Source organism: Choloepus didactylus, chromosome 3 (genome assembly GCF_015220235.1).
Source record: "Choloepus didactylus isolate mChoDid1 chromosome 3, mChoDid1.pri, whole genome shotgun sequence".
NCBI classification, from domain to species: domain Eukaryota; kingdom Metazoa; phylum Chordata; class Mammalia; order Pilosa; family Megalonychidae; genus Choloepus; species Choloepus didactylus.
The window spans coordinates 166,703,390-166,715,712 of record NC_051309.1 but is presented as its reverse complement, the minus strand read 5'-3'; the positions used below and the strand labels follow the sequence as shown (position 1 = coordinate 166,715,712).

Sequence of the window (12,323 nt, the reverse complement as noted above, 5' to 3'; positions counted from 1 at the left end):
CTGCTTTTTGAATCCCTCTCTGATCTCCCAAGGCTGGTTTAGATCCCTGTGCTTGCTCTAGAACTTCACTATCCAATAGAGTAGCCATTGGCCACATGTGGCTGCTAGCACTTGAAATGTAACTAGTCCAGACTGAGACGTGCTATCAGTGTAAAATACACACTGGATTTTGGAGACTTGGTATGAAAAAAAGAATGTAAAATGCCTCATTAATACTTTTTTATTCTGCTTACATGTTGAAATGACGATATTTTGGCTATGTTGGATTAAATCCATTGTTAAATTAATTTCACCTGTTTCTTTTTACTTTTTTATTGTAGCTACTACAAAATTTAAAAGTAAATCTGTAGTTTGCTTATATTTCTTTAGGGCAGCACTGTAGCATTTATCATACCCTTATCACACAAACAAACCTTTAACCTCTTTCTATGAATCCTCACTCCCTAGAAAATTTTAATCGGTTTTGAGTTTTAAATACCACCTATAAACTGACAACTCCATCATGGACCTGAATCTCAGTCTCATATCCAACTGTCTATCCAACATTTTCTCTTAAATAGATGTCTCAGACTTAATATGTCCAAAAAGCAAATTGTTTTCTTCCCCTAAATCTGTTCCTATCTTCCCTCTCACAGTAAATATCAATTAATTATTCTAGTATCTCAGGCCAAAAATCTTAATTTTGACTCCGTTCTTTTTCGTACAAATGGATCTGTGGTAGGTTGAAGTATGTACCCAAGGTGGGGGAAAAACCCATTCTTAATCTCAATCCATTCCTGTTATTTTAAGGTGTGGCCCAATCAAATGGGTTTGGGCCTTCATCCTGTTACTGGAGGCTTTACAAAGGGAAAGCCACGGGGAAGAGCCAGAAGATGGAAGTCAATAGAACCTGGAACCTGGAGGAGAAAGGAGAGGATGTTGTCATGTGCCAGAGAAGCCAAGGAACCCAAGGGTCACTGGCCAGCCAGAGCACTACCAAACCTGGGAGGAAGCAAGCCTGCTAGCCTCTGAAACCAATAAACTCCTATCATAAGCCAAACCATTATGTGGTATTTGTCATAGCAGCCAGGAAACTAAGACAGCATCCATTCCATCAGGAAATTCTGTTGGATCTGCCTTCAGAATATATGCAGAATTTGACCACTTCTTGTCATTTCTCCTACAACCATTCTTGTCCAGGCCCCTGTCTTCTCTCCCCTGTATTACTGCAGCAGCCTCCCAGCTGGAATCCCTGCGTCAGCCCTTGCCCCATGAAGTCTTTCCCCCACATGGTGGACAGAATGATCCTTTCGAAACCAAGTCAGATCATCTCACTACTCTCCCTCAAAACCTTTTAGGAGTTTCCTGTCCCACCCAGAATAAAATCCTGACCATGGTTGACAGGTTCTAGGTAACCTGGGCCCCTGTTTCCTCTTTGATTCCATCTACCATGCTCCCTCAGCTTATTCTGCTCCCATCTCCAGGCCTGGACATGTGCTGTTCTCATGGTCTGGCACATCCTTCCCCAGATAAGATGGTTTGCTCTCTTGTCTCAGTAACTGCTAGCCTCTGAAACCACGTGCCAATAAGCTTTACACATCTTTAACTGCAAGAGCCCTTCCCACCCACATCTGTTCTTCTACCCTACTGATCTTCCTTTTCACTTACTCCACCACCTGATTCATGGGCTGGCTTCCTGGGCATATGACCAGTGCCATCACACAGGGACCTGTGCCTAGAAGGGACCTGAGCTTGGGGTTTGGTGCTTTGTGGTTGTTGCCTTGGAATTCTTACTAATTTTATCTTTGAATGTGTTTTGTAAGTGAAGTTTGATGAGACAGTGGAGAATATGCTGCAGGGGGTGAGGAGGCAGGGCTTGGAAAATAATTTAAGATAAATTTTAGTGCTCATCCCATCACTGGAAAATACAAATCAGAGACTTATTAATATAATAACTGAAAAGCCTATAACTATATCAGGAAAAAAAAAAGATTGTTCCAACTCCTATCTTCTCTTCACCTCCCGGGGTAAGCCCTCAGCTGCCTGCTCCCTCACCCAGTGTCCCCTGCCACCCTCTGCCCTGGCAGGGTCCTGGGCACAATGTGGGGAGGGTGAGTCATGGGGTGGGGCCCCAGGCACTTGTGACGAGCAAGTATCCCCATGCCCAAAGGAGTGACATTAAATAGCAAATTTAAAATGCCACGATAGATTGAGAGAGACCATAGAAGAAAAGAAAAAGCTTATTCACTGCTCTTTGAATGAGGGGCCCACATTTCATTTTGCACTGGGCTCCCCAAATTATGTAGGCAGCCCTGTATATATTTATTTATTTGTCTCATCTCAGTAAAATAAGGCTCCATGAGAACAGGAGTTTTTTTTTTTTTTCACTGCTATTCCCTACTGCCCAGAACAGTACCTGAACATACTAGACTCTCAATAAATATTTGCTATTGAAAGGATATAAAACCAGCTCATCACCTTTCTATATGTATGTTATATTTTACAACAATGGAAATGGCTGAAGTGGAACTGTGACCCATGACATTCTTTGAATTTGCTAATAATTTGGGAAATCGTACTTTGAAAGTTATCACTGTTATGTACATACGTTAAAGTTCACAATAAAAAAATTGGTTTGGGCTTAAAAAACAAATAAAAAAAAAACAAAACAAAACAGCTCATGGTGTTTTAATTACTTGGTCTGTTTCCCTACCAGACTGTAAGCTCTCTGGATACAGACTTTATTAGTCATCCATATATCCCTTACACCTGGCCCAAAGGCTGTGTACCACAGGTGCTTAGACATTTGTTAAATTATTATATTATAATGAAAAAGAGACAGTAGAGTCTCCTAATATAAAGAATAACAAGCTACAGCTTTAATTGAATTCCTTGTCTGCTCTGGGAAAAGGTACACCTGGCTTTATGTGACAAAAATTCCCAAAGGACAATGAGAGATGTGCTGAACTAGAACACAGGGGATGTGGCTTATATGAGGAATGTCCCATGTATCTCTTGCTGAGTCTGAAAACCTCTAAATAGTCTGCAATGACAACAATGCTTGCTTGCTTAAAAGAAAAAATAAGTAGAGAATGGAAGTAGATATTCTTCCAATTAACTATTGCCAGTCAGTAGTCATGTTTGGCCTTTTTTCAATTTCTATTATGTCATCTCTCCTTCCAAAACTAACTTTAGTGGCCTCTTCCAGAGAGTAACTCTATTTGGGATTTTTTAACACTCAAAAACCCCAAACCAAATGAATTTTTATTGTTTCGTTCTGTTGTTTCTCAGAAGATACTTAAAGCTAAGTCTCTAATTAAGATAAATTTTTGTGCTCATCCCATCACAGCAAAATACAAATCTGAGACTTATTAGTGAGTAACTGAAAAGCCTCTAACTGTATAAGGAAAAAGATTGTGTGTGAACATGTAAGTCAATGACGTTTATGACCAACAAAGAGACAAGGTCTCTTTACAGGAAAATGAAAGAACAAGCACTGAGTCCACTTGTGATTGATGACCTCATCTTCCTCAAACCTTGTGGGGAAGATACTGACGTAGATAAGGAGAGTTAAAATGACAAGTTTCAAATTATGAACAGAAAGCAATGTTTAACAAGACTGGCTCAAATGGGCTTCGCGGTTAAAGGGAAGGAGAGGGCCCCTGACTTAAGCCCAGAGTTGGCGCTATAATCAAAGGTGGGAACTCTCGGTGGGAAATTTAAACTGAATGAGCTCTCTTGGATAGGCTGTACAATTTAAAATCCCAAAGGCGAACTAGTTAGCTCTCTTGGATAGACTGTATCCTCTGGAGTATCCAGCCAATGGAGAAACAGGGGAGGGACTTGCCTGTTAGACTTAGGATATAAAATGTTGCTGTGGTCTATCGTTTGGCGTGCCTGCCACATTTCTTTGGTGATGTGCCCGCTCTTGCAAGATGGTGAATAAATTCTTTTCCCCTCCGCAAAAAAAAAAAGCGATGTTTAAGAAATGTTTTATTCAATTTAAGAAAGACTGTGGAAACTAACTCCTTTGACAGTATGACTTAGTGATACCCCGTTATTTGCGTGTTCACTGTCTGGCTTTATTACAACTGAATTGCCAGGGAACTGTCCACAGTTTTCCTTGGGTGACGATGTGAAATGAGTACTACTATTTATGTAATAAAAATTTTTATTTTAATGAATTTCAGTGGGACCTGAAGACAATGTTGGAAGTGAGGTCCTTTAGAAATATGCCTGCCATGACTGCTAGACCATTGCCTTTTCTTGTGATTCTTTGAGGGTTTTAAGGACAGAGATTTTGATTTATACTTATAATCTTCTAAATGTACATGCTATATATGTGTTCCAATTTTCCAAATCACTGTTAAAGATACATTCAAAAAGCTAACAAATCATTAGCATCATAACCAACAGATACTTTCCTAAGTTTTTCTTACTGGTATTAAAGATTCAATTGAGGTGTTGATCTCTCCCATGTATTCAAGAACATCCTTCCACTTCCCATCATTAAAAAAAGAGAATGATACGTTAAATTATAAAAATACACATTTACCCTGAAAATGGAGAAAACAAGCTTTATTATAATGATTTGAGATTTTGTGCATGGTGAAGTTATACACATGAATCTTGCTTCTCCTGTGTTTCAAGACAGAATTAATTTAAAGTTTTATTGTAGACTAAAGCATCCAAAATACTGTGGTACATATGTAGCTACGAATGTACAAACACCTTGATGCACAGTGTTCATTCTTTTCTTTAAATAGGCAATCATTATTTTGATTCTTAAAAGAACAAATAAAGAGAATATATCAGTATCAATGTCAGAGAGCACAAGACTTAGTGTTCTATGCACAAGACACATGAGACGGATCTATAAAGACGGAATGTACAAAATTAAAAAAAAGGAAGCAAAAACCTTCATACTCATACAGAGGATTGAATGGCTATAGAATTGAGATGATATAAAGAATTCTATTATAAGAATACACTCTGTTGATGACAGAACATTCCCATGTCATAAAGCAAAAGCACTGAGATTAAGGCTGTGTTGCTTTCAAAAGTTAATGGAAATGCTGTACATTCATTGGAACAATAGCCAATTTATTAAACTATTCTAGAATAGAAATTAATAACTTTCATACATTCTCCACCAACAGACCACACAATCACTGCCACACAGTTCATCTTCACAAAGTTTTTAAGATTAACATCATGATTTGTGGCTTACTGTCATTTAAAACAAAACAAAAAATTAGTTATTTATAACAAACAAATCTTTAATGGGCACTTAGTTTCCTTTATGGCAATACTAGATTCTTAGTTATCAAAAATATTAAAACAATTGTAAAGTTTCAAACCCTGCCTCATTTACAGAATGCAATAGTATTACGACTTCTGGTTTTAAGCAAAATTAGGTAATGTTTGCATCAAACAGCTGCAATTTTATCCTACCTGGAAATGTCTTGGTTTTAAATTATTAAACTGAAAACATTCCTCCTGTTTTAGAAACTAGTGAATAGAGAGGTTACTACAGAATTCGAATGTACAAAAAGATTTTTTTCCCATTTGGAATAATCTGATGTATATTTGCTGTTTCTTCCAATTGATTCATAGGTTTACCAAAAACATTTATGTTAACCTTCAATGTTAAGGATCCACGGATACATGCTAATGCACTGCTTTTCCAGTGAACTCTGTGTTAGGAAATACCCTGTATATTTAGTAAAAGCAAGTGTGTTCTAGTTGCATGGATCTGGAGTACTTGTTTGCCTCAAATCTAGTGGTTAATGAAAGTTTGATCAAAATATCAAGTACCCTTAAAAAAATAAGCAAACAGTACATAAAGGCTTTTTATTTATTTGTTTCTGAGTGGACAAGTGACTCCCTATCTCCCCATGTCCAGCAGGGAAGTCTGTATTGAGAGGGAATGCATTGTCACTGACCTTTAAATTCTAAGTGGCAATATTTTGCCATAAGTGCCCAGGGGAGGTGGGGATTTGAATGAGTACTTTTTCAGTGCTACTTACCATGAAGACTGACAGGTTCTGTACATTTCACAAAAAGAAATCGAACAATAATGGTAGCCCAGAAAAAAAGCCACTTCTTTTCATGTCCTTCTCAGTTTACCAGAAACCATTCTTAACAGGATGTGACAAAATTTCATTTACACTTTGTCTATTTGAATCTTAGCAGCAAGACATCTTCCCCAAAAATATGCTTACCGAGAAATACAGTAAATGCACATATGTATCCAAGTGTGAACTGTTATCTGTACTTTAACATTTATGATTAAATAATTTTGGGGGAGAAATAGTGTTTCTCAGAGTGCCCAGAACGTGGGTCTTAGAAACAGATGGTCAAACAGTTCTGAATCAGAGTATGTATTCTTTCATTCCAGTTTGTGCCAATATTGATATGTAAAACATTAAGTTTTGCATTCAATCTACTACCGAGATACCCAGCCTGATATGGTAGGACGGCTGGTTAGTTTATAAAAAGTTGGTTTCTAAGTTCACAACTATAACATAAATGTTGTGTAAAAAATCTCTTTAAATAAACTAGTCTTAAGATCAATAGCCTGTGACAGAATCTAATTAGGAAGCCATTTTTACTTGTGAAAATAACCTAAAATTAATTTAACCAATTTTTAAGTTTTCTTTTAAACGGTCTAAGAACTACCAACAGTCTAGCCTATCCTCTATGCAGAATGTAAGCTCCAAGGGGATGGGGATTTTTTCAGTGGCTACAACAGTGCCTGATGCCTAATAGGTACTCAGTAAATATGAATGGTTCAATTCATAGACTTACTTCACTGACGTTAGAAAAAATGTCTTAGTTTAACTTTCTAAAAATGTTATTGAAATTTTATCATTTTATCATAGGCCCAAATATTTTTTAAAACTCTAAGAAAATACTAAACATAAATGTAAATCTTCCTGAAAAAATTTTTTCAGAGGTTGATTCAGACACAATAAATTTAACAAACAATTGGAAGTAGCTAGAGAGTTCCTTTCTGAATTTAAAAAAATCCTATAAGAGAATGACTGAATTATATATTAACAAGCAATAAACATCACATTAATATAATTATACATATGGGAAATGTTTCCTTATAGTACAGTTCTAAGGTGCTTTCACTGAAAAGAGACCCCAAAGTCATCAAAAATGCCAAACCTGACATCCTATTTGGTAGAACTGAGTAGAAAATTAAACCAGTGGAAATGGACCGCATCTTAAAGCATCAATGACAGATAAACGATTGGCTAAATTATTCTTAAAATTTTTCAAGTTGCATTTATACTTAGTTTAAATTAAGTGAAACTCAAGTGGAACTTTTCTTCTGACCTACTGTTTTTTGAAAAGGACAGAGGCCATTTTTCTGACTAAAAGTCAGCCATCACCATCATTCCTGGAAAATGGCAAAAATGAATCTGCTTTAGGGCTTGCTCCACTGGGATGTCTTTAAGCTGCACAGGAAAGGAATGTGCTGAAGAATGGCTGGACAATGCTTGTCTGTCTTTCAGAGTGCTGCCTATTTCAATATACCAAAGATTCAGCTATATAGATATATATTTATATTATACAGTCTACCTTACCCTAAGCATGTATACATAGTCCCTTTAATGTCTCTACTATTCATTAGACAATGATAAATAACCATAACATGCCCTTACCTGTAATGCCTTCAAGATAACACAACTTTGGTAACACTTGCTTTCTAAGGGGAAACCATTAATCAATCACAAGCCTTTGGTTGACACCATCAGTCCTCCAAAGGGCTACTCATGGTGCTCTGTCCTCGGACACTGGTGTCCTTCTACATGTGCTGACAATCTGCAGGAGGTAAAGCTTTCGCTTTCATGAGGTGGAAGGAGAGAGACACGTGTGAACATGGCACATACAACGTGACTAACATTTTCTTGATTACATTCCAGTGCGTTAATCTGGAGTTATGGGGCTGTTTACCAAAAGGTAGCATTACTATTTTAATATGCTTTACAAAGCATTCAGAATTTCAGGTCTACCTGAAAATGGACTTTGTTTTCTGGTACAAGGTGAGTAGGAAAGAGAAGGTGAAAAGAAAACATCACAAAGATCTTTGATCTAACCCAGAAAGGTGGGGAAACTGGGATTGATTCTTAAGAGCTAAACTCAAAGCCCACCAATCAGACCTGGGAGGATTCTGCAAGACAGCCTTATTTATTCTAAAGCAACTTATATTATAGTTACTGATGACCAAAAAAATGTTGCACGAGTAATACCTATTACGAAAGTGTGGTTAGAAGATTCCCCAGGTCATGTGACCTAGGTTAAATAAAGTAAATAACTACAACACATTTTGTCTTTGTTTTGTTCCGTTTTTTTGGAAGCTCTGAGCCAAAGCTACCATTCACAGGATTAACAAACACCTTTAAATATTCTAGTTTTTTAAAAATGTTTGTTTCACTTGCAAAATTAGTTTAACTACATAAATTCTTGTCCTATAAGCCATAGTTCACAGGTGTAAAACTTGGCAGTTTTTATAATTCCATAGAAGAGATTTTTTTTTTAAACCCTAAAGGTGAATTGTGGAAGTTGGATATGCAGTCTTAAGGAAATTGTTACATTCAGAAATAACCTTGGAAAAGTTCACCAGTGATTCCTTCTAGCAAGAAAAGTCTAGACATAATCTGGTCCCGCGTAGAAAACATCCATTCCAGTTTATAGTGCAAGACCTTTGTAAGGGGGTGTCCAGTTGCCCACTGTTACTGCAAGTATCGATAGACCTTGAAACAGTGATTTCCAGAGTCTGCAACCACGACATGGCCATCAGAAGTTAGGGCCAGGCCCTGGGGGCCGTAGAGAGGGTCAGCAGATGTGTTAATGTAGGACAAAAACGATCCACTTCCATCAAAAACCTGTAAAAAATATAAAGGCAGAGCATAATAGGAAAAGTTACAGTAAACGCTGAAGTATGAGTTGGAAAACCTCAATGCTAATGTTGCCAGCATAAAGCATATATGCCACCCCCGAGGTCTGTTTAGGTCATACCACATATTCACACCCTCCCTCCACTTAGTTTATGTTTTCTCTTCTCTCTCCCTGTGCCCTGGAGTCACTGATATAGAAGGCGCCATTGGCTGCCAGATCTTGTTAAATTCCTACAGTTGTCAAAACAAGCATTTGGTGGAAATGGCCTTGGATGGTGCTTGAAAATGAACTACCTTTATTTCTCACTCGAAGTTTTCACTTCTTCCCCTTCCATCCTCACAGTCCCCTTTCATTCCTTTTCACCCCCAATCATAAGGGAGAAAAATCAGCAACTAGACCATAATAGAGTGATCCTAATCATAATTTACAATGAAACAATATAGAATTTTTTTTCCTTTTTCAGGAAAGAGACAATTGTTAGAAGGCAATGGTTTTACATGTACATTTCGATATGAAGTGTTCTTTTGATTTGGAAGCTTCTGCAATGACGAAATAAAAGAAATAAATCCAGGCCCTTACACTTCTCCTGCACAAGGCCCAGGCTGGTTTCTTTGGACCATTTTGCTTGGCCTGCATGGTGTTTTTAAAAGCAGTGTAACCAGGCAGGTCCTGTGCAGGGGCCACAAGACAAAGTTTAGCATCTGCTGTCCCACACAGAGCAGCTTCAAGAATTTAGCTCCCTGTCTGCCTTCTGTAGAAATGTCTATAGGCATCTGAGTTTGTGACCCCTGGTCTAATACACTTATCAGTTACAGAATGCCTCTTACAAATAATAATGTCTTTGGGATACTCTATCAAGATAAATACATTGGAGAAATAAAAGCATTTGGTGTTACAGTTGTAGCCTCAGTTGTTCTTCTGAACAGGAGAGGCCTAAATCACACTCAGACTGCTAACTTTTCCTGTCCTCACAGAGACATTTGAATGCTACTGACGTAACTGGTGCACGCTTGGTTCTCAGGTGCACTACACAGAGCCACATCAGCAGGGATGAAAAACCCTGTCTGTAGTTTGTTAATGCATGTTTAGATCCTTATACAGGTGTACACAGGGAAACTGGAGGAAAGAACACTCTTCACTTTGAGGATTTAAACTGGAATGGATTTCTTGACATGGAACCAGATTATAACTAGAAATAAACACTGGTGAACTTTCCAAGGTTATATCTGACTGCAACAATTTCCTTAATTTAGAGTAAAAACCAAATCTTTTTGTGCCATGACCTCTTTGGCAGTCTGGTAAAGACTACAGACCCCTTCTCAGAATAATATTTTAATGTTTCTTTTTTTTTTCCTTTCCAGAATATAACCATTTTATTATTTTTTAAGACTCATTCAAAATGGCAAATGCTATTATGATACCATCATTCCTGAACCACAAAAACATATTTAAATTCCTAATTATTATTACTTTGAGTTTATTTGATTTTGAAAACTTTTTATTTTGAAATGATTATAGAGTCATTGGAAGTTGCAAATATAGTACAGAAAGGTCCCATGTCCCTCTCACCCAGTTTCCCCCAATGGTTACATCTTACATAATTATAGTACAATATCAAAACCAACAAACAGGCATATCATATGCCATTTATCACATGTGTATATTGTGTAATCACCACTGGAATCAATACATAAAGCTATTCCATCACCATAAAGACCTCCCTTTATGGTCATCCCCCTCCCTTTTAACCCTTGTCTAGCCACAAATCTGTTTTCCATCTCTGTAATTTTGTCATTTCAGGAATGTTATATAAACATACATCTACTGTATGTGACCCTTTTGAAATTGGCTTTTTTTCCCACTCATTATAACGCCCTTGATATCCATCCAAGTTGTTGAATGTATCAAGTTTGTTCCTTTTTATTGCTGAGTAGTATTCCACAATATGAATGTACCGCTGTTTAGCCATTAATCTTGGAAGGACATGTGGGTTATTCCCACGTGGGGGAGTTTATGAATAAAGCTTTGATTAAAAATGATGTACAGGTTTCTGGGTGGACAAAAGTTTTCATTTCTCTGTGATAAATGCCCAGAAGTAGAATTTCTGGGGTGTGTGTGGTAGGTATATGTTTAGTTGTTTATGAAACTGCTAAACTATTTTCCAGTCTGGCAATTCTAGTTGACATCTAACCAGCAATGTATGCAAGATACAGTTTCTCCACATCTCAACCAGCATTCGGTATTAAAACTATTTTTGACATTAGCTATTCTAATAAGTAAACAGTAATATCTCTTGTGGTCTTAATTTGCATTTCCCTAATGTCTAATGATGTTAAATATCATTTCATGTGCTTATTTGCTGCCCATATAACCCCTTCATTGAAACTTCTCTTCATGTTTTTTGCCCATTTCCTAATTGGGTTTCCTTCATGGTCAGGTTTTGAGAGTTCTCTATATATTCTGAATATGAGTCCATTATCAGATATGCGGTTTATAAATATTTTCTCCCAGTCTGATGCTTGTCATTTCATCCTCTTTAACAGAGTCCGTTGCAGAGTAAAAGTTTTTCATTTTGATGAAGTCCAATTTATTCATTTTTCTTTTATAGACCATGGTTTGATGTCATGTCACCTCACCAAGCCTTAGGTCCTGAAGTTTTTATCTTAAAATCTTCTAAGGAGAACCTAAGATGGTGGCTAGGTGAGACAGGGCAAATAAAACAACTCTGTGAAAAATACTAGATAAAAGCCAGAAAGTGACCCAGAACACCAGTTCCTGTGATGCACCAGCTGGACAAGGTCTGCTAAATCCACAGGGAGTGTGCATTTGGTAAAACTGGGAGTCTGCATTCTGAAACGAGTAAGCAAGCCGGCTGAAAGTCCCGCAGCTGTGCTGCGGTGTGGGGAAACTGTGGGTTGGCGTTTGGAGATGGACTAGTTCTTTAAAAAAAAAAAAAAAAAACAGGAGTGGCTGCAGATACAGCAGTGAGAACTGCGCAGTGAAGCACTGCAGGAGCGGGCTGTAGCCAATGCCTCGGTGTCTGGTATGGAGGATAGCCCTCCCCACACCTGCTGCTGATTTTTCCAGGGCCAGGGGGGCAGAGGGGAGCCAAAAGGAGAAAGAAACTGAGCCCCTTGCAGACATCTCCCCGGTGGCCTGGGGACGCTCCCGCCCGGGGCCAGACCCACAGCCCAGAACTGTGCCAAGAAACCCAGTGTGACAGGGAGTCTTTCTCGCAGCACCGCGCACACACCACCATATCAGCCGTGGACGCCTTTAGTGCACCCACAGCTAATTGTCCCGCAGCAGGGAAGGCGGAGCTGTGCGAAAAGGGGGAAATTAACACGCCCCATTCAACTATCTTTAAAGCAGGCTGAGAACGCCCCTGCATGGCCCGGCGGCCCAGGGCATCCCTGGAGGCTGGCGTGCAC

The 12,323-nt window shown here is 38.3% G+C and overlaps 1 protein-coding gene across 16 annotated transcripts in view; it reads right to left on the bottom strand.

Moving 5' to 3' along the window:
- Window positions 1-4,542: 4,542 nt before the first annotated feature.
- The window catches only part of TRIM2 (tripartite motif containing 2), a 195,332-nt gene continuing 187,551 nt past the window's right edge, over window positions 4,543-12,323 (bottom strand). For 15 of the 16 annotated variants that reach the window (XM_037830850.1, XM_037830844.1, XM_037830847.1 and 12 more), the window contains one exon: window positions 4,543-8,879. In XM_037830850.1, coding sequence (XP_037686778.1) covers window positions 8,727-8,879 — 153 coding nt within the window. In that variant the 3' untranslated portion in view covers window positions 4,543-8,726. Of the gene's footprint in view, window positions 8,880-10,527; window positions 11,589-12,323 lie in introns of those variants that run through there. The other variant, XM_037830851.1, reaches the window with a different exon arrangement.